The 22,500-nt window shown below is 37.2% G+C and overlaps 1 protein-coding gene across 2 annotated transcripts in view; it reads right to left on the bottom strand.

The window, feature by feature from the left end:
* LOC133646945 (voltage-dependent calcium channel subunit alpha-2/delta-4-like) overlaps positions 1–22,500 on the bottom strand; it is an 83,827-nt gene that overhangs the window by 54,133 nt on the left and 7,194 nt on the right. For both annotated transcript variants that reach the window (XM_062042898.1, XM_062042897.1), the window contains exons 5-9: positions 7,128–7,209; positions 4,207–4,323; positions 4,062–4,121; positions 123–285; positions 1–42 (exon numbers count right to left, since the gene is read on the bottom strand). The exon at positions 1–42 is cut by the window's left edge and continues 90 nt beyond it. In XM_062042898.1, coding sequence (XP_061898882.1) covers positions 1–42; positions 123–285; positions 4,062–4,121; positions 4,207–4,323; positions 7,128–7,209 — 464 coding nt within the window. The remainder of the gene's footprint in view (positions 43–122; positions 286–4,061; positions 4,122–4,206; positions 4,324–7,127; positions 7,210–22,500) is intronic.

Consider the following 22,500-nt stretch of genomic DNA (forward strand, 5'->3'; position numbering starts at 1 on the left):
TGAGCGCTTCCGAGTTGTAGATGGCGTTGAGGATGTTGGGATCTAGCGTGCGGCGGTACGAGAGCGCGTCGTTAAAACCCCGGCCGGCTTGTGTCTTTCTGTTTGTCTGCGTGACTTCTCACCTTTGTTGTAGACGTTGGTGGGCACCTGGATGTTGCTCTGCAGCGTGTTGACGGGCATCTTGTTGAAGTGCTCGTTCACCTCCAGGGCGAACCCGCCGCCCAGGTCCACGAAGTTGCCGTCCTCGTCCACCGTGTTGATGAGCATGGAGTTGTAGTAGTCGAACTGACAAGAAGCCACAAGACGACACCTCACCCTCAACTCAACACATTCTTTAATGTAGCAGACAATAACAGCGCCTACTCAGCAGCCAAGCAGATTGCTTCCGTGTCATCACAGCCACTAAGGCACAAGTGTCACACTCAAGGCCCGGGGGCCAGATCTGGCCCGCCACATCATTTAATTTAAATTTAATGACTGATATTTTATTGCCGTGCTTTTATTTTGAAGGCGTGACTTTAAAGGCTACATCACAGGTAGGTCTGATCTGGCCCGCCACATCATTTTAAGTGTCCCGTGCAAGCCTGGAAATAATACGTGGCAATAAAGCACTTTATCTAAATAGTTAAATGAATGTGTTCTTTCAATTTTGATATAAAAACATATTTGTACACAAATGCATTTATTTTGATCTTTATAAATAGATAGATAGTAGATAGATAGTACTTTATTGATTCCTTCAGGAGAGTTCCCTCAGGAAAATTACAAACACATCTGCTTGTATTGGAGCTTACATCAGACATTTTACATTATCAGACCGATATCCGATATTGTCACCCAGACTTACGATTTGCAAGCAAGGAAAATTAAAATATCTAATCATGCAACAAGTTATTCCAAAAGAATTTTGTGGTGTCAAAAAATAAATACCTTAACTACATGAACAATATGATTTGCCTGAGTGGCTGGACAGGATATATTTAGAAATATCAAATAAATTTAATTAAAAATACAATTAACCTAAACTAGGGGTGTCCCGATAGAACCTTTTAATTCCCGACACAATACCAATACAGATATTAATTTGATACGATATCAGCATGAACCGTAGTATTTATGTAATTAAATGTATCGTGTTACTTTTTTCATTTTCTAATATTAGAAAAGGTTTGCTCAAGGGAAATCAGTCAAAGAGAGAACGATACTAACCTATTATTAACCGTATGTCAGACTCATGCTGTCTTTAAGTTGAAGTGGAGTGGTAATTTGTTATTTGGCCACACCTAGTGGCGACAATAATTTATCAAGTCAGGCTCATGTCCAGTAGTGTTGTGTCGTTCGCGAACGATTCGTTCGAAAGAACGAATCTTTTGAGTGAACGTACTGAACCGAATCACTTCATGAACTGATTCGTTCCTTTCTCAGTTCAGTTGAGCTCCGCCGCGACCATGCCGGTATGAGTGGAACTGGCGCATTCTGTGACTCACTGAACCCTCGACGTCGGCGAACGACGCAGCCAATGAGAGGGCGGGGGGAGGGACTGAGCGAACGATTCGTTCACCGCGGATTAACGACATGAATCACTCAGTGAACGTCAACGCTCTCGCTCTCTGCTCTGCTTGCCCCAATGCCGCGAGTGATTCTTCCCCCGTCGCGGGGATATGTTTCATGCCATTGGCATCCGTTCTCCATTCATTCTCCAAGCTAACGGCTAATGTTGACTCAAGCCACATGAAAACAAACACACGTCCCCATTATCTCAACACATAAAGTTAAAGAAAATCCGTGCAGGCTGAGCAGCAGCGACGCGAGGGGGAGGGGCGGAGGGTAACGTGTAGGGCAGGCTGTTTTGAGAAGTTTTAAAATAAAAATAATAACTAATGTATGTACACATACATAGGCTATTATTTACACAGTTATTGTAACAAAAAGAAATTTCTCCTTGGGGATCAATTCTGATTCATATTATTATTATTATTATTATTATCCATTCTACTGCAACTGTTGTTGTTGTTGTTGTTTAGTAGCTATCATCGTCATTATAATAATGCTGATTTGCAATTAAACAGTACTGCTGCTGCAGAAGTGATTCGGTACACGTACTGAACTGGCCACCGTGTGGCGTTGTCAGTCACTGATTCTAGTGATCCGTACCGTCAAAAGAACTGCAGAAGAGATTCGGTACACGTAATGAACTGTGGCCACAGTGTGGCGTTGTCAGTCACTGATTCTAGTGATCCGTACCGTCAAAAGAACTGCAGAAGAGATTCGGTACACGTACTGAACTGGCCACCGTGTGGCGTTGTCAGTCACTGATTCTAGTGATCCGTACCGTCAAAAGAACTGCAGAAGAGATTCGGTACACGTACTGAACTGGCCACCGTGTGTCGATGTCAGTCACTGATTCTAGTGATCCGTACAGTCAAAAGAACTGCAGAAGAGATTCGGTACACGTAATGAACTGCGGCCACAGTGTGGCGTTGTCAGTCACTGATTCTAGTGATTCGTACAGTCAAAAGAACTGCCGATCCCATGAAAACAAGCCACGTACATGAAAACAAAATGAGAGTAGACTAGTAGAGGAGACAGAAAGAAGGGGTGGGGGGTAAAGTGTAAGCAGGCTGTTTTGAGAAGATTTAAAATAAAAATAATAACTAATGTATGTACACATACATAGGCTATTATTTACACAGTTATTGTAACAAAAATAAATTTCTCCTTGGGGATCAATTCTGATTCATATTATTATTATTATTATTATTATTATTATTATTATTATTATCCCTTCTACTGCAACTGTTGTTGTTAGATTAACGCGAGTCCCTACGCAGTGCGCGAATGTCTGCACTGTACTGTCTGTACTACGCACGCCCCCCCCAATTTGTTTTTTTTTTTGGGGGGGGGGGTGATTCGGTGAACAAATTTTTTGAACGAATCAATTTAAGGAACTGATTCTAGTGATTCAGTACAGTCAAAAGAACTGCCGATCCCATCACTAATGTCCAGCTTTGCACAAGACATCTGCTTGTATCGTAGCTTACATCAGACATTTTACATGCAAGTTCATCTCTATTAGCTATAAAAAAGTTAGCATGCTCGTAGTTAGCACGTGTCAAGTACCAGGTTATATGACAATGAAGCGTATGCATGCAAAATTAGCTAAGAAAGTTAGCTTGCTAGTAGTATGTGTCAAGTACCAGGTTAGATGACTATGAAGCATATGCATGCAAAATTAGCTAAAAAAGTTAGCGTGATAGTAGTTACAATGTGTCAAGTACCAGGTAAGATGAATATGAAGCATGTGCATGCAAAACTGGCTAAAAAAGTTAGCTGCATGCTAGTTAGTTAGGTAATGTGTTAATAATTTCACCCATAAGTCGCTCCTGAGTATAAGTCGCACCCCCGGCCAAACTATGAAAAAAACTGCGACTTATAGTTCGAAAAATACGGTATATGACTGAGGTGTTTGGCTGCAAAATTGTCAAAAAAAAGTTTGCATGTTTTCTAGTAACAGTTAATAGTTAGTAATGCTGCCTGAGGCTGAGCCAATCAGTGGCCACAATACTGAACAGTGCGGTCTAATGGCTTTGGTCTCATCGAGTGGCCAATACTACTGTAGTACTGGTATTAAAAAAAAAATAATTTTCATTTAGTAATTTTTATGGTTGAAAATGCTTAATTTAGGGCAGAATTACGTAGAAAATGCACAAAGCTTAGATGTGGATGTTGTGTTCAGATAGTTTAGCATATATTGATAGATCTATATTGTTTTTGTTTTAAGTATCTTTATTGGACAAAAAGTGTCTAAGTGGCCCCCGCAGCAATTCATTTTTAGATACGCGGCCCTTGCTGGACACCCCTGCACAAAGGTATTGGCATGATGTTCAGCATGATGCCATCCCACAGACCATTTCGGTTATGGGAGAACTTCCTAGCTATTGTTATTATTACTTGATGAAGTTAGCAGTCGGCAACCAATCACCAGTGTGGCGTTTAGGAAGCAAAAACATGACTCAGCACTGTTGACAGTGGTGTCAAATATGATTTGAAGGGACAGCCACCTGTAAGGAAGCGTTGAAGTCGTGGTACAGGTCGGCGTCTTCTGCGGACTCCGCTAACCTCTGAAGGACACAAACAAGATGAAGAAAACATCTTTCAGGAGCTGATGATGGAGACATATTTTAGGATGCTTTCACTGTCGCTCACCTTGACAGATTTCATCTTCCTCCCAAGCATGCGCTCTATTTCGGCAGCAAAGTCCTTCACCAGGTCTTGCCCGTCCAGTTCCACCACCTTGATGATGGACTCCACGTCCTTCAGTTTCTGTCAGGATAGAAGAAAGTCCATGTATGCTAGTTGGCGTGTGGCTGCCAAACACAGCTGCTGAGAGCAGGACACTTCTTCTTTAACAGTGGGACCGTGGGGACCATGCTTTATCAGTATCGTGCAGTATCATACCTCAAACCCCGCTTGGAAAAGCTGTGCACTACAAAACATGCTTGTTGAAGCCATTAATCCTGATTTCCTCATTTTAATAAAAATAAAAAGGTTTTATTCATTTTTGTTTTGTAGGTTAAAGTGTTCTATTTATTGTGCTCCTTAGTTAATGTTGCTGATCAATTTGAATGTATTAATTATTGAGTTTATTTAATTACATTTTTCAGTATCAAATGGTTCAAGTCGGTCAAAATAGGTTTATAGCTTGAATAGAGATTTTATTTTATTTTATTTTTTTCAGGCAAATTAATACACTTTGAATCTTTTCTGTTACAGACTAAAAAACAATATTAATGTTTGTTTGTTGGAAGTTGATATATAGTTTTTTCTTTTCTTTATTGTTAATAAGGATACAATGTTATGCAGAGGTGTACTTATAACAATTTTGTAGACAAATGATACACATTTTTTAGAGGTGTGAACCTTTGGGCACCGAACAATCCTCAGGGTGACGATTCAATTCAACACAATTCTCTATTCAAACCGATTCTCGCAATGTATTATTTGTTAACACTTGGTACAGGTTAGAAAAGCTCCTTCTGGTTGCATGGAGATGGCCTAATATTTGTTTTCTCTCCACCATGACTATAATAGCAGAGGTGAAAAAAAAAAAATCGATTCACATGCAAATCGCAATTCTTTCTCATCCAAAATCGAGTCATAATTGATAAAAAAATACATACATATATGTGTAAATATATATATATATATATATATATATATATATATATATATATATATATATATATATATATATATATATATATATATATGTATGTATATACCAGGGTTTCCCACACATTCATTTATTTGTGGCGGCCCGCCACGAAAGAATTACGTCCGCCACAAATAAAAAAATAAAAATAAAAATAAAAAATTTTAAAAAAATAAAATAAAATAAAAAAATGTTTTTTTTTTTTTTGTCCTCTCTAGCTTCTCAGGCAAATCATATAGTTGATGTAGATGCCCATATCGGCTGTTCAGATTTACTTGACAAAAGAGAAGTGTGGGATACTTCTCTTGTTGCCTTATTTGTATTTGACTTTATTAAATGTATTTATATTAGAAACACAACATGTGTATATAACAAAGGGTGCAAAGTCTGCAGGCAGTAGGAAACACATGGTTAAGTGTAGGGAGTAAAACTGATGGCAGTCTAAAGTTCAAGATTTTTGGAGCTCTTTGTTCAGTGGATCAGATGTTTGATGAAGCTCTGTGTCTATCTACCACCACTACAGTTTTCTGTTTAGTTGTTACTGACTGTGGCAGGACACCTCTGCCTCTGTTTCACTTTATGTTGCTGGTAAATAATATGGTTGTAGTAGTAGGCTAAAGTTAAATTATTTAGTATGCACTAATTAAAGGGGCAGAGCTTTGAGACATTTTAGCTTTTATATTTTATAAGATATATTTTTTGTAAGAACCACAATTAATAAATATATTTCAGTTAATAACTTATTGTTCAAATCTGTATATAAATATGTACATAAAGTGTTGTAATTATATTGTAAAATGGATGGATGGACGTTTAAAACAAAACTGTTATTATTAATTAGTAAGTATACATTTTTTGAGCCTTTTTAGAGAAAATCAAATCATCGTAATAAATTATGCAAATTACTCGATGATGTCATGGTGACTACGCCCATGACCACGCCCATAGCCACGCCCCCACCGCCACAGGTATCTTGGCAGGAAACACTGTATACACACATACTAATACTGTATATATATATACATACACGCACACACACACACACACACACACACACACACACACACACACACACACACACACACACACACACACACACACACAGATCATGGTTGTCCCGATACTAATACTTCGGTACCGGTACCAAAATGTATTTGGATACTGTGATACTTTTCAAAATAAAGGGGACCGCAAAAAAAGGTCATTATTGTCTCTATTTTAACAGAAAATCTTATGAAACATACATTCTTATTGCAATCAAAGAACACTTCTGTCATTAAATAAGATAGTGAACTGCCATTAAATTCTAAGTTAATGATTTGCAAAAAAAAATTAAGTTTCTCAGTTGGAACATTCAATATCTTGTCTTTGCAGACTATTCAATTGAATATAAGTTGAAAAGGATTTGCAAATCATGTTATTCTGTTTTTATTTACAAATTACACAACGTGCCAACTTCACTGGTTTTGGGTTTTGTATAATTTATATAGAAAATTTCTCTATTTTTTGGGCGGTGTGTGGGGGGGGAATAATGACTCTATTTGGGATGACCGATTTTTTGTGTGCATCCCTACTATTTCTAGTCGTAGTGGAGAGTGGGGGCTTTGAAATGTTTTCTTCCCCCTCGACGGGGCGTGAGAAACACTGCATTTAAAGTTTGGGGTTTGGACGCGAGAGGGACACCAGCCAATCAGGCAGCACATGCATGCCCTAACATGACGTCCACTGTCCTCATCCTGTCACAGATCATCTGGTCACTTTCTCTGGGTTAAGAGGCTCAAAGTGGATTAGCACACTGAAGAGAACAAAATGAAGAGCAGGACGAAGAAGAGGCCAATACGATAAAAGCCAGAGTGACAGCTCATTAGGGACGGCACTGTCTTAAACCTCTCGTTGCCATCAAAGTGGGGCTTACCTTCTGCAGGAGCAGAGATCCTGAGTACTTGCTGGAAAGATCTCTCAGCTGCGTGGAGAAGACGGACGCCCACTGCTGCACGCTGCAACAACACACAACAATCACAACCTGATGGCTTTAAAACGTCCGCACAAATCCCAGATTTCATTGATAGATGTTTTTATTTTTATCCCCGCCGCTCATCTAAGGAGCTCAAGCTTATGTTACAAAAACCGAAAGACACGAACATGACTAGGGCCGCCCCAGTGAAACCATATTTATACCTTTTTCACTAAACATGAATTCATTTTCTACTGAAACAAAATCAGGAGAAATACGTTGTTCAATTATTATTTTTTCTGTGAAAATGAACAATTATCATGCTTGGCTCTCAACGAAGGCGGACACATTCCACTCCCTCTCCTGTCTCTATCCTTGTCTTGTCCTAACTTTATAAGAGCCTCTCCTTAGCACAGTTTACTGAAATATAAAATATAAAATTTGGGGGGACCTGCCTGTTCTGACGGAACGTTTGCTGCTGGATCCATGCGGGACTCTTGGGAGAAGTGTCGGGTCGTGTGCCTGGCGATTCTTTCAATGAAGATATCTACCTATTTGGAACTGTGATAACAGGTGATGATTGGATTGAGCGCTGCTCTGGTCTATCGACAAATTCGGAAGATGATGGTCGCCGTTCAAAGTGCCCGAAGGCTGCTCCTCGTGTAGAATGCGCTGGGCTGAGCTGTGGGAACTCAGACTTTAGTCATTTCTGAAATGAATCGCCAAATTTATGATCAAGTTGAGAGCCAAAATGGACAATTAGAGCTGACAAAACATTGGAATGTCCCTCTGTAAACACCCCAGTGAGACCAGTGTAGCGAAAGACGCTCTGAAAAATACCTCTCCCATTCTTTAAAGACACATGAGGTGTTGACTCTACTTTGGGATGCCGAGCGGAGCTGCCTCCAGGCTTATGGACAAAACACGCACCCATGAACTAATATACACATATAGAGGCAACTATACCCCCAGCCCATGCCTTCGCCGCTTCAACCCTCCGCGTTATGATGGCTTACAGAGCAGCACCCTAATGGGTGCAGCTTTAGAAGACCCCCCCCCGTTTTTTTTTTTGTGTGAAAGTGCTTTAAAATAAAATACAGTTTGAAGTCTTGAGTTTTTGTGTGCCGTAACATGGGTTCTTATGTGCTCATTGTTGCTCAAGGTTTTTTTTGGCCCTCCTCCCCACATGTTTTACCTTTCCTAAACTTTTTTATGTGGTGACCCACCAGTCTTCCTGTCCTGTATTCCTCTGTGACTGTATATTGTATGTCTGCTCTTGACTAATTTTGTTGTGTTCTTTAAGTGCAATATTTTATCAAAACACACACACACACACGCACACAATATTAATCATATATCATATCATATATACATACATATATACGTATGTACCGTATTTTTCGGACTATAAGTCACAGTTTTTTCATAGTTTGGCCGGGGGTGCGACTTATACTCAGGAGCGACTTATGTGTGAAATTATTAACACATTTAAGGCTGAAACGACGCGTCGACGTAGTCGACGTCATCGGTTACGTAAATACGTCGACGCCGTTTTTGTGCGTCGACGCGTCGCATAATGACGTCACACTACCGTCATGGCGAAGCGCAAAGCAGACGATCAAAGAAGACGATGCGAGCGGTGCGAGCGAGGGGGGAAAAGCATGCCAAAAGTGGTCAAAAGTGTGGGAGTATTTCAATAAACGGCCTAATAATGTTGTTGTATGCACACTGTGTCGAGCGGAAATGGCCTATCATAGCAGCACAACGGCTATGAACGAACATTTGAAAAGAAAACCATCAACTAGTCAATCGTCCGCGCGAGCATACGTTGTCATCATTACACAAAAACATGAATGTGTCATTTGTATCTGCTAGGGGTGTAACGGTACGTGTTTTGTATTGAACCGTTTCGGTACGGGGCTTTCGGTTCGGTACGGGGGTGTACCGAACGAGTTTCTAAGCTAAAGCTAACTTTAGCTGCTAAAGTCTTAACAAGCTGCTTTGCTCCGTCTGCCTCTGTCTCAGCACGCAGCATTGTCCCACCCACACAACCATCTGATTGGTACACACGAAGCATTATCAGCCAATCAGCAGTGCGTATTCAGAGCGCATGTAGTCAGCGCTTCAGGGATAGGTGTTTAGCAGGTGAGCATCAGGCAGCGGACTCTCCCCAAATGATAATAAACACCTCCCAGTCAACTACTAGTAACATCACTATGAGCCCGTTGACCTTCTAGAAACTTAAACTGGAGCTCAGCTCACTCGCAATCCTGGCTTGAGGTGAAGGCTAATTAGCTCTCAGTTCCAGCCACATCGACCCCTAGATTAATCGAAAAAATAATCTATAGATTAACCTATTAATCGAAAAAATAATCTATAGATTAATCGGTAGAAAAATAATTGTTAGCTGCAGCCTTAAACACATTACCGTAAAATATCAACTAATATTATTTAGCTCATTCACGTAAGAGACTAGACGTATAAGATTTCATGGGATTTAGCGATTAGGAGTGACAGATTGTTTGGTAAACGTATAGCATGTTCTATATGTTATAGTTATTTGAATGACTCTTACCATAATATGTTCCGTTAACACACCAGGCACGTTCTCAGTTGGTTATTTATGCCTCATATAACGTACACTTATTCAGCCTGTTGTTCACTATTCTTTATTTATTTTAAATTGCCTTTCAAATGGCTATTCTTGGTGTTGGGTTTTATCAAATACATTTCCCCAAAAAATGCGACTTATACTCCAGTGCGACTTATATATGTTTTTTTCCTTCTTTATTATGCATTTTCGGCCGGTGCGACTTATACTCCGGAGCGACTTATAGTCTGAAAAATACGGTACATACGTATATAGACAAATATATAAATACATATATACACACATGTATACATATTATAAAACACATATACATACATTTATACACACATATATATACATACATTTATACACACATATACATACATACATTCATACACACATATATACATATATATATATATGTATATACATATATATATACATATATACATATATATAAATATATATATATACGTATATATATACACATATACATATATATATATACACACATATATATACATATATATATATATATATATATATATATATATATATATATATATATATATATACATATATATATATATACATATATATATATATATATACATATATATATACACATACATATATATATATATACATATATATATATATATATACATATATATATATACACACACACACACATATATATATATATATATATATATATATATATATATATATATATATATATATATATATATATATATATATATATATATATATATATATATATATATATATATATAAAGTTTAACAAAGTGTTCTATAAAACAGGAGTAGTTACAAACAATAGAAATATCAGCGCCAAGAGAGAGAGAACCAAGCCATCTAAAGAGCACTTAAAGTCCAGGGACTTATTTACTGCATGTGTAAACAAAAAACAAAATGAAAAAACAAAAAAACTAAAATCTAATCAATGTAGTATCGACCCCATACTGTAATTATATACTTGGTAACGCTACTATCGATATTTATACCGATCCACCCACACCAGTTTACATCCAAGAGCTCTAGCTTAGCGGTTAGCATGGTTTATTGTATCCTCCTACGGTGTGTAGAGTAGCATGTTGAGCTGTTTAGCAATAGCTAGCAAAGCATTTTTCAAGTTTCATTACGTTGGTCCGAGTTGATCTGGAAACTTTTTTAATCCTCTTAGTGACTTTTTACTAAGGTTGGGCGATAAAACGATATCAATATATATCGCAATAAACACGTAATCGATATCTATGAAAAATGTGTTCGATAAAAAGTTAGTTGAATGGACGTATGGAAGCAAGGTTGGTTGCATGGACAAAGGCACTCACTCTCTGGTAACCTAGCAACACAGGAAGTGATCACTGATCAGTGGGAGTGACACGCTGACAGACCATCAGGTAACAGTATCAAACATCATGTTTGCTTGATTCTTTGCATGGAATGAGAAGAGAAAGTCAAAATGAAGAAATCGTAGATAGAAGAGGAAAAGTTACCTGAATACTTTCTTGCATTTAAAAAAAAAAAAAGGGACAGTAGTCAGACCAATGTGGTCTGTATGACTACATTTACACTGCAGGCCCAAAATGGATTTTTTTAAAATCTGATTTTTTCCAGCTGACTGTTTAAAACAAAGGAAGTTGACCGGGAGGAAGTCGTTACTAATACAAAATAAAATAAAGGTCGCAACACCTTAAGAAAGAGTGTTTTTTAGGTAAAAGTAGATGAAAGTAATATAATGTATGAATGGATGTATATAGTGTAATATTTTTTAGGATGGTTGTAATCTTTTTATGGCTGTTAAGTAGAGGAGACATGGACATCAGCGTGGATGTACAAGAGCTTTATTTTTCAACTCACATGTAAGCAAATGCTCCACAGCGTCAACAATCGCGATTTCTTTGGAATCAAAATACATATTCATGTTAGGGCTGGGCGATATATCGATATACTTGATATACCGCGGGTTTGTCTCTGTGCGATATAGAAAATGACTATCGTGATATTCGAGTATACGTTCTCAGGCAGTTGCTTTTAGCTGCGGGCATTACACTGCAGGCGTTTCTCACTCTTTGTTGTCTCTCCTTCTCACAGAGACTTAAACAAGCGCTCCCTCTTACATACGTCACATACTGTACATATACGCCCTCGCGGAGCAGAGAGGTAGCGGCATGGGCAACGTTAGCTGTGGTGTGAGTGGTAATACAAGAGAACGAAGGTGCGAATCTGGTAACAAATGAAGGAAGAATAATTCATTCCCATGCAAAACAGCACGGGGTCCATTGTCTGGCGGTGGTTTGGCTTCAAGCGGGAATATGTCGAACAGACACCCGTAATTTGTCAAGTGTGGGGCAAAAGCGTTGCTACAAAAAGTAGCATTACTGCTAATTTGTAGCATCATTTGAAAAGTCAGCCGCTAGAGAATAAGGAGTGCTTGAAACTCCGCATGTCAACATCTCCATTCGGTGCCACACCAACAAAATGCAGAGGCAGCCCTTTCCACATCAACACCGTATGAAAAAAATAGTCAACAACAGAAGGAGATAACGTCTGCAGGAACCTACCACATAGCGAAGGATTTGATTTCCTATTGTGCAGCTCATTTTTATTTGACACTTATTGAAATATCTTGTGTGACATCATGCACAAAAGTGCACTTTATTTGTTTTAAACTATTGTAGTGGCGTTCTGTACAAAAAGTGCACTTTAATTTTTTGTTGTTTTGATATGTCAACTTAGTGACATCATGCACAAAAGCACTAAGAGCTTGTTTTAAAATGTTTCTGACAATCTTGCACTTTCTGTTTTGAAATGACATGAACGTTTGTGCCACTGCTTAATAACTGTTTAATAAATACAGTTTTGCTAAATTGGCTTAGTTGTGATTTCCCTCTCTGCATGAAAGTTTAAAATGAGCATATATTAATGCAGTGTGAAGAAGAATGTTTTAATGTAGACACATAGAATCATCATACTGCTGTGATTATATGCATCAAGTGTTCATTCAAGACTAAGGCAAAATATAGAGATATATATCGTGAATCGCAAAAAGGCCTAAAAATATTGAGATATTAAAAAAAGGCCATATCGCCCAGCCCTACCACAGCGTCAACAATCGCGATTTCTTCGGAATCAAAATATATATTCATGTATTACATATTGCCTGTCATGTGTGCACTACTGACAAGTGATGCACCGAGAATTCGTCGTCTTGAATACAAACTGAATTCACTGATGTTGTGATAAAGTATCCATTTCCGCTGACGAAGCTTGCCCAAAGCTGACGAAAAAAATCAGAATCCGGTCCCATTGCGTTTAGACTGCAGTCACATTTGAAAAGATCCGCTTCCATTCGGATTCAGGACTACCTCCAGATGTGACCTGAATCTGATGCCAAAAGATCACATTTGAAGCACCTTGGAGCGTTTAGACTGGCAACAACAATCTGATCTGTGCCACTTGAGGGCAATAAACTCTGATTTGGTGTATACTAAAAACTAAATGATGCAATGCGCTCGTCCTCAACAAGACCACTACCGCGCTCACCCTTTAGAGCACACCCGTAACTTCCTGCCACTAAACCTGCAGAAAATAGTTCTTCTCAGGTTTCTCTATGTTTATATTTCTTACACTATATTAATAATTTCTTACATATTCCTTATTTTTGCACCTTCATTTTAAGAGCTTGTCAATGTGATTTTACAATTTCATTTACATTGAGTGTTTTCCATGCTTGTGTTGACATTTCCTTTGTGCCTCGATAGCTGGGGGCATTATAATCACAGGAAGGTTACATTTAAAAAAAAAAAAAAATTTTCACCTGCTCCTTATTTTCCATAGGTCATAAAAAATTATCAATCATTATGGATATCGACTGATATAAAACACTGATATCGTGATGCAGTTGTCAGCTGTATCGCCATGCCCTAGTGGAAGGTGACCGGGCTGACAAGACCTGGCCCGTGTCCAGCAGGGCCATGTTGGTCCACAGATGGCGGGGGGGGGATGCTAACACATTGATACTAATGAGGTTGTTCGCATGCTAGCATGAGTGCGGACAAGATGGACAGGTCATCCTAGAGCAAGGTGATATCTATTGATTTTGTTCATATATATACGGTCTCAATTATCATCTTTTTTACACAGTTTTAAAGCATCTGTACTAAACACTAATGGAATTAGAGATTAGCTCATCATTTTAATAACATGCTGAGTAAATAAGAAAGCAAATGAGATTGTTTATAGCAGGGGTCCCCAAACTACGGCCCGTGGGCCGGTTACGGCCCCCTAGCGTCCAAAATCCGGCCCGCGGGATTCCCAAGTTAAAAGAAAAATAAATTATTATTTATTTATTTTTTGTATTCTTTTTTAATTTTTTTTTTTGTCCTTACTAGTCCATTTTCTACCGTCTCCTTGCCACTCAGGCAAATCATATTGTCTAAAAATGCATTTTACCATCGATAACGTGACATGCAGCAAGTGCGCTCATTAAGTCAATTAGTGCGCGAGGAATATATATGTATGAATATATATATATATATATATATATATATATATATATATATATATATATATATATATATATGTATATATATATATATATATATATATATATATATATATATATATATATGTATATACACACATATACATATATACACATATATTCATATATACACATATACATATATATATACATGTATACACATATACATACGGTATATATATATATATATGTATATACACACATATACATATATACACATTTATATTCATATATACACATATACATATATATATATACATGTATACACATATACATATATATATATACATGGACATAGACATATACATATATATACACACACACACATTTACATATAATATATATATAGCGCGGCCCCCAGCCAAATTGTTTTACCCCAATGTGGCCCGGAGTCAAAAAGTTTGGGGACCCCTAGTTTATAGGGTTAGGCGAAATAAGTGCTCAACTTCAGCCTAAACCATTTCGGTCTGTAAAATTGTCATTTTATGAATGTAAATCTGTTCGTTTATTTTGTTGACCACTGACCGAAATAATAAACAAAACGAAATAAGATTTAATTTGATCCGTTCATAAACGTGGAAATCATAGGGCCCTCAATAACACTGCTAACATTTATTTTGCTGCCCTCAGCTTTGCGTTTAGCTCCAAGTTTAGTCGTTCTGTACATATCCATTATTCTGTTTACTTTTGCCGTACTAAGAGTAGAGTGGGAAAAGGTGGACTCTGATCGGCTGGCCAAGTTTGATGGAGTTAATTTATGCTCACAGCGAGGGATGTAAAGATAAACGATGTGACGATAAACCACGGTAAAACTTCCCATGGTTAGTATCGCCGTTTTTACATGAAAATGATCGAAAAATCCGGATTGATAACACTTTGATAAAGTCACAAACCGGTGACACTGCTCATTGACTGGGGAAGCAAGCCAGCGCTAGCTAACTTGAATGCTAACATGAAAACAAAAGACATTACCGTTTTTCTCAATTACAAAACAATTTAAGCTTGTATAAACACATTATTGTCTAAGCAACTGAGATATTAAATTGTGCTCTTAGACCAGGGGTGTCAAATGTAAGGCCCGCGAACGGGTTTTATCCGGCCCGCGGAATGAGTTTGCCAAGTATAAAAATGAGCCGATATTTTCGAATGAAAGAAACTGCTGTTCTAAATGTGTCTACTCGATGTTGCAATAGCAATTATTTGTATATATGTAGATTATGCTAAAAAATTATGTTAGTACATCAGTTGAGGAAAATGATCAAACTACATAAATAACATCCTGCAATTAGATTTTTATATTATTATTTTTTATCTTGATAGATTGAAAATTAACACCAATGAGTTGACTGATGAACATTATCACATAATTTATTCAGAAAGTATAAATAACGACAAATAAAGGTAGAATACTATAAACTGCAACATGTAAGTGTGAAAAAAAACAACTTTATGATTTGTACGTTTTCAGAATGTCCTTGTTCTATTTTTAAACAAAGAAAACAATCTAAAGCTGTCTTTAATTTTAAGTTATCGTGCCGTGATTTTACCGGTCCGGCCCACTTGGGAGTAGATTTTTCTCCATGTGGCCCACGATCTAAAAAAAGTTTGACACCGATGTCTTAGACCAGGGGTCGGCAACCCAAAATGTTGAAAGAGCCATATTGGACCAAAAATACAAAAACAAATCTGTCTGGAGCCGCAACAAATTAGAAGCCATATTACATACAGATAGTGTGTCATGAGATATACATTGAATTGAGATGACTTAAAGGACACTAAATGAGCTCAAATATAGCTACAAATGAGGCATAATGATGCAATATGTACATATAGCTAGCATGTTAGCTTCGATTAGCTTGCAGTCATGCAGTGACCAAATATGTTTGATTAGCACTCCACACAAGTCAATAACATCAACAAAACTCACCTTTGTGTATTCACGCACAACGTTAAAAGTTTGGTGGACAAAATGAGACAGAAATAGAAGTGGCATAAAACACGTCCTGGAAAGTCGGAGAAAGTTATACATGTAAACAAACTAAGGTGAGTTCAAGGACCGCCAAAATTAGTAGGACAAAACGGCGCTCGCCAAATACTCGAATCAGTGAAGCATGTTTAATATAAACAGTGTACTTTAAAACAATTAGGGAGGTTTGTGTCATGTTTGTCCTCCTACAGAAACCATATAAAAACAAAAAATATATATTTTTTCCCCTCATCTTTTTCCATTTTTCATACATTTTTGAAAAAGCTTCAGAGAGCCACTAGGGCGGCGCTAAAGAGCCGCATGCGGCTCTAGAGCCGCGGGTTGCCCACCCCTGTCTTAGACAGAGAGATCGATCAATATAAGCAATATGACAACAGGAAGTGAATTTGCGTGATGTCACATAAATGGGATGTAACGCTAAAACTTTTACAAATTAAAACGGAAGAAGATTAATGTATTCAAACACTCCAAATTAATACAGTTCTTAAGTAGTCGGAACAATATTATTGTGAAACATGTTTCTTCAGCCAAGAAAGTATATGATGTGGCTTTTAATTGATTATATTTGTATAACTAATTTTTGTGCACTTTCAACAATACTGTGCTAAAAAAAAACAAATCAGATCATTTTGTTGACAATAATCATGATATGAAATTTTCATGTTATTCCATCCCTACTTACAGCTAGTATGGAAGCCACTAAAAAAAAAACCACCCAGTGTTACGTCAAAACTATGAGATAAAAAGACATAATTAAGAGGTAACAAGGCAAAGTTAAGAGCTAAAAAGTCAAAATTATGAGACAAAAAGTCGAAATTATGAAATAAAAAGTCAATTATGAGATAAAACGTCCCAATATGATAGAAGCAAGTCGTAATTATGAGATAGAACACCGAAATTATGAGATACAAACTGCATAACTGCTGCACTCTCATCATTTTAACTTGATCTAAAAAATTATGACTTTTTATCTCATAATTTCAACTTTGTTATCTCATAGTTATGGCACTTTACCTCAAAAGTATGATTTTCCATTGGGGTATTTATTTATTTATTCGACCTGATATGTGAGGATCGTATATCATACAACACGTGTTATGATCTCCTCTGTCCCACTATCCGCACCTTCAACACTCTAGCACATTCTAGACCATTGTAGTATATTCTAGAACAGGGGTGTCAAACTCAAATACAAAGTGGGCCAAAATGTAAAACTGAACAAAGCCGCGGGCCAAGGTTGAACAAATGAAGCTTTTAATAGGGACCCAAACAAGTTTTGCATTGAATATTGAACAAGCAAGGCTTATATAACTTTGTATTGACATGCAAAATCGAGTTTCAAATAATAATAATAATATTTAAAAAAATATCAATGGCATATCAAATAAAATGTAAATAAAAATTGAATGCCTCTTTTCTATTTGCAGCCTTCTGAGGTAAATATCAACATTAACTTTTTCAACAGTCAAATAAATTTGAAAATTAAATAATGAATAAATCAACCATTCAGGCCTTTTTACTCCTCAGTTTGCGACACACTGATCTAATCTGATGTGCCCAAGCCAGATACCTGGCATCTTTTCTGGGATGCTAGTTCATTAATGTCGGGGCTCAGGTGGGCGGGGTTTGGTGGTAGCGGGGGGTTTATATTGTAGCGTCCCGGAAGAGTTAGTGCTGCAAGGGGTTCTGGGTATTTGTTCTGTTGTGTTTATGTTGTGTTACGGTGCGGATGTTCTCCCGAAATGTGTTTGTCGTTCTTGTTTGGTGTGGGTTCACAGTGTGGCACATATTTGTAACAGTGTTAAAGTTGTTTATGCGGCCACCCTCAGTGTGACCTGTATGGCTGTTGATCAAGTATGCCTTGCATTCACTTATGTGTGTGTAGAAGCCGCATATATCATGCCACAGGGGCCGGCACGCTGTTTGTATGGAGGAAAAGCAGACGTGACGACAGGTTGTAGAGGACGCTAAAGGCAGTACCTTTAAGGCACGCCCCCAATATTGTTGTCCGGGTGGAATTTCTTTCGAGAGGGGCACTGAAAATCGGGAGGGTTGGCAAGTATGAGTATTAGCGGTGAATGCGGTGTGATAGAGGCACCGCCGCTGTATAATACTGGCGGGCCAGCTCTAATGTTAATTTGATATTGCCTCAAGGGCCAAATGAAATTACACGGCGGGCCAAATTTGGCCCGCGGGCCAGAGTTTGACACCCATGTTCTAGAACAACATTGTAGTACATTCCAGGACATGGTAGAAGCGTCGCGGTGGCGCCAGCGTTCCCGGCGCAGAGACGGTTCTGGAGGAGCGCTAACGCAGATTAACCAGATTAGCGAGCTGAGTGGACAAGATGCCAGACTGACATAAATATGTGGAACGTTTGGCCAAACCAAATCCTGGCCAGCAGGGGGCGGAGACTTGATCCAGCCAATGAGACAAGAACAGGAAGTGGACGTCGCACTCCAAAAATGTTGACACGTTGTTTGCTGCGTCGCTTTTGACCAACATTATAATTATTATTATCATCATCAGCTTCTACTTTTGTGCTTTGCTTTCATCTTGCAAAGTTGTATTTATTTATCGACTATCTAGACCAGTGTTTTTCAACCTTTTTTGAGCCAAGGCACATTTTTTGCAATGAAAAAATGCGGAGGCACACCACCAGCAGAAATCATTAAAAACGAAACTCAGTTGACAGTAAATAGTCGTTGTCGCAATTGTTGGACATGACTTTAAACCATAACCAAGCATCACTATAGCTCTTGTCTCAAAGTAGGTGTACTGTCACCACCTGTCACATCACGCCCTGACTTATTTGGACTTTTTTGCTTTTTTCCAGTGTGTAGTGTTTTAGTTCTTGTCTTGCGCTCCTATTTTGGTGGCTTTTTCTCTTTTTTTGGTATTGTCCTGTGGAAGTTTCATGTCTTCCTTTGAGCGATATTTCCCGCATCTGCTTTGTTTTTATCCTTCTTCGTGGGTACATTGTCGATCGTCATGTCATGTTCGGATGTACATTGTGGACGCCGTCTTTGCTCTACAGTAAGTCTTTGCATTCTGTTTTTGTTGACTTTGTAGTTCAGTTTTAGTTTTGTTCTGCGTAGCCTTCCCTAAGCTTCAATGCCTTTTCTTAGGGGCACTTACCTTTTGTTTATTTTTTTGTTCAAGCATTAAATACCTTTATACCTGCACACTGCCTCCCGCTGTTTCCGACATCTACAAAGCAATTAGCTACCGGCCGCCACCTACTGATATGGAAGTGTATTACACGGTTACTCTGCCGAGCTCTAGACAGCACCGACACTCAACAACAACACATCATTTGCAGGCTATAATTACTGGTTTGCAAAAAATATTTTTTACCCCAAATAGGTGAAATTAGATCATCTCCCACGGCTAGTGTGCCGCAGCACAGTGGTTGAAAAACACTGATCTAGACCAAGGGTGCCCAAATGTTTTCCACACAGGGCCCCAGACTGATAAATCAAAGGATTTAGTAGTTTTCTCCTTCAAAACCAGTTCAATGTATAGATTTATTTTCTCCAAAGAACTAGAAAATGTAATTTCCATAGAAATTTAGTGTGAATGCTGAAAAGCCAAAGCCGAACTGAAATTCTAACAGTTAGCGTTGAGCAACATAAAAATATGAGCAAAATTTGCTAAAAAAAACATAGCATGCTAACATTATTATGTTTACATGCTAACAATAACATGCCTAAGTTAGAATTAATGAAATGCCAAAAATGACAGAGTTGTCAGGTTTAAAAAAAATGCTAGCATGCCAACATTAGCATACATCAAGTAGCAAAATATGACACTGGTGTATACCTATACAATTTGCTAAAAGAGGCTAGCCTACTAGCATTTGCATGCAGACAGGCAGCTTCTTCAAGTAACAAAATATTCTAAGCTGAGGTGTGTACCTGCTAAATCAGCTAAAAAGGCTAACTAGCAGGCTAATGTTAGAATACTAACTGTAGCATGCGTCTAGTACTAAAATGGTAACCAGCATGCATTACTCTGTTATGTATACTTGGAAAATGTGTTACAAATACTAGCATGCTAACATTAGCATATATAAAGTACCAAAATATGACACTGGCGTATACCTAAAAATTTGTTACAAAAATAAATAAAGATAGACTACTAGCGTTAATGTGCTAACAGGTAGCATGCATCAATTATCAAAATATGACGCTGAGGTGTATACCTGCTAAATTAGCTAAAAAAGCTAGCATGCTAATGTTCGTATGCTAAAATACTAATTAACATATTTCAAGTACCAATATATATTACTCTGCAGTGTATACCTGAATTAAAAAAATTGTTAGCATGCTAACATTGACATACATGAAGTACCAAAATATGACAGTGGTGTATACCTATAAAATTTGCTAAAAATAAAAAAAAGCTAGCCTACTAACGTCAGCATGCTAATAGGTGGCATTCGTCAAGTAACAAAATATTTGACACTGAGTTAAATTAGCTAAAAAAAAAGCTGGCATGCTAACGTAAGTACGCTAAAATACTAACTGTAGCATGCGTCAAGTATATTGCTCTGCGATGTATACCTGAATTAGTTTTTTAAATGGAAGCATGCTAACATTAGCATACATAAAGTATCAAATTATGAAAATATGGCACTGGTGCATACCTACTAAATTAGCAAAAAAAAAAGCTGGTCTACTAGCGTTAGCATGCTAACAGGTAGCATTTGTAAAGTAACAAAACATTTGACACTGAGTTATATACCGGCTAAATTAGCTAAAAAGCTAGTGTGTTAATGTTACCATACTATAATACTAACTATAGCATGCATCAAATACTAAAATATATACCTAAATGTTTTTTTTACAAATAGGAGTATTAAGTACCAAATTATGACACTGTTGTATGCCTACAGAATTTGCTAAAAAAAGCTAGCCTATTAGCGTTAGCATGCGAACAAGTAACATTTGTCAAGTAACAAAATATTTGACGCTGAGGTGTGTACCTGCTAAATTAGCTAAAAAACAAGCTAATTTGCTAACGTTAGTATGCTAAAATAGCATACGTCAAGTACCAGAATATATTACTCTGCAATGTACACCTGATTTTTTTTTTTTTTTAAATGCTGGATTGCTAACATTAGCATACATCAAATATGAAAATATGACACTGCTATATATATTTATAAAATTTTCTAAAAAAATTATTTAAAAAAAGCTAACCCACTAGTTAGCATAATCACAAGTCGCAATTGTCAAGTAACAAAATATTTGACGCTGAGTTGTATACCTGCTAAATCAGCTTTAATAAAAGTAGCATGCTAATGTTAGTATGCTAAAATGCTAACTGTAGCATACTTTAAGTACCAGAATATAATATTTTGCAATGTACACCTGAATATTTTTTTAAATGCTAGCATGCCAACATTAACATCAAGTACCAAAAAAATGACACTGATGTATACTTATAAAATTTGCTAAAAAAAAAAAAAGCTAGCCTACTAGTGTTAGCATTTGTCAAGTAACAAAAAATTTGACGCTGAGGAGTATACCTGCTAAAATAGCTAAAAAATAAAAAAAAGCAAGCATGCTAATGTTAGTATGCTAAAATATTAACTGTAGGATATGTGAAAAAACAAAATATATTACTAAGGGATGTACACCTGACTTTTAAAAAAAAATGCTAGCATGCCAACATTAGCATACATCAAGTACCAAAATATGAAAATATGGCACTGGTGTATACCTACTAAATTAGCTTTTAAAAAAAGATAGCCTACTAGCTTTAGCATGCTAACAGGTAGCATTTGTCAAGAAACAAAATATTTGACGCTGAGATGTATACCCACTAAATTAGCTTTAAAAAAAGTAGCATGCTAATGTTAGTATGCTAAAATAATAACTGTAGCATATTTCAAGTACCAGAATATATTACTATACACCTGAATATTTTTTTAATGCAAGCATGCCAACATTAACATCAAGTACCAAAAATATGACACTGATGTCTACCTATAAAATTTGCTAAAAAAAAAAAAAAGCTAGCCTACTAGTGTTAGCATTTGTCAAGTAACAAAATATTTACGCTGAAGTGTATACCTGCTAAAATAGCTAAAAGAACAAAGCAAGCATGCTAATGTTAGTATGCTAAAATATTAACTGTTGCATACGTGAAGAACAAAAATATATTACACTACGACGTACAT

Source organism: Entelurus aequoreus, linkage group LG03 (assembly GCF_033978785.1).
Source record: "Entelurus aequoreus isolate RoL-2023_Sb linkage group LG03, RoL_Eaeq_v1.1, whole genome shotgun sequence".
Lineage (NCBI taxonomy): Eukaryota > Metazoa > Chordata > Actinopteri > Syngnathiformes > Syngnathidae > Entelurus > Entelurus aequoreus.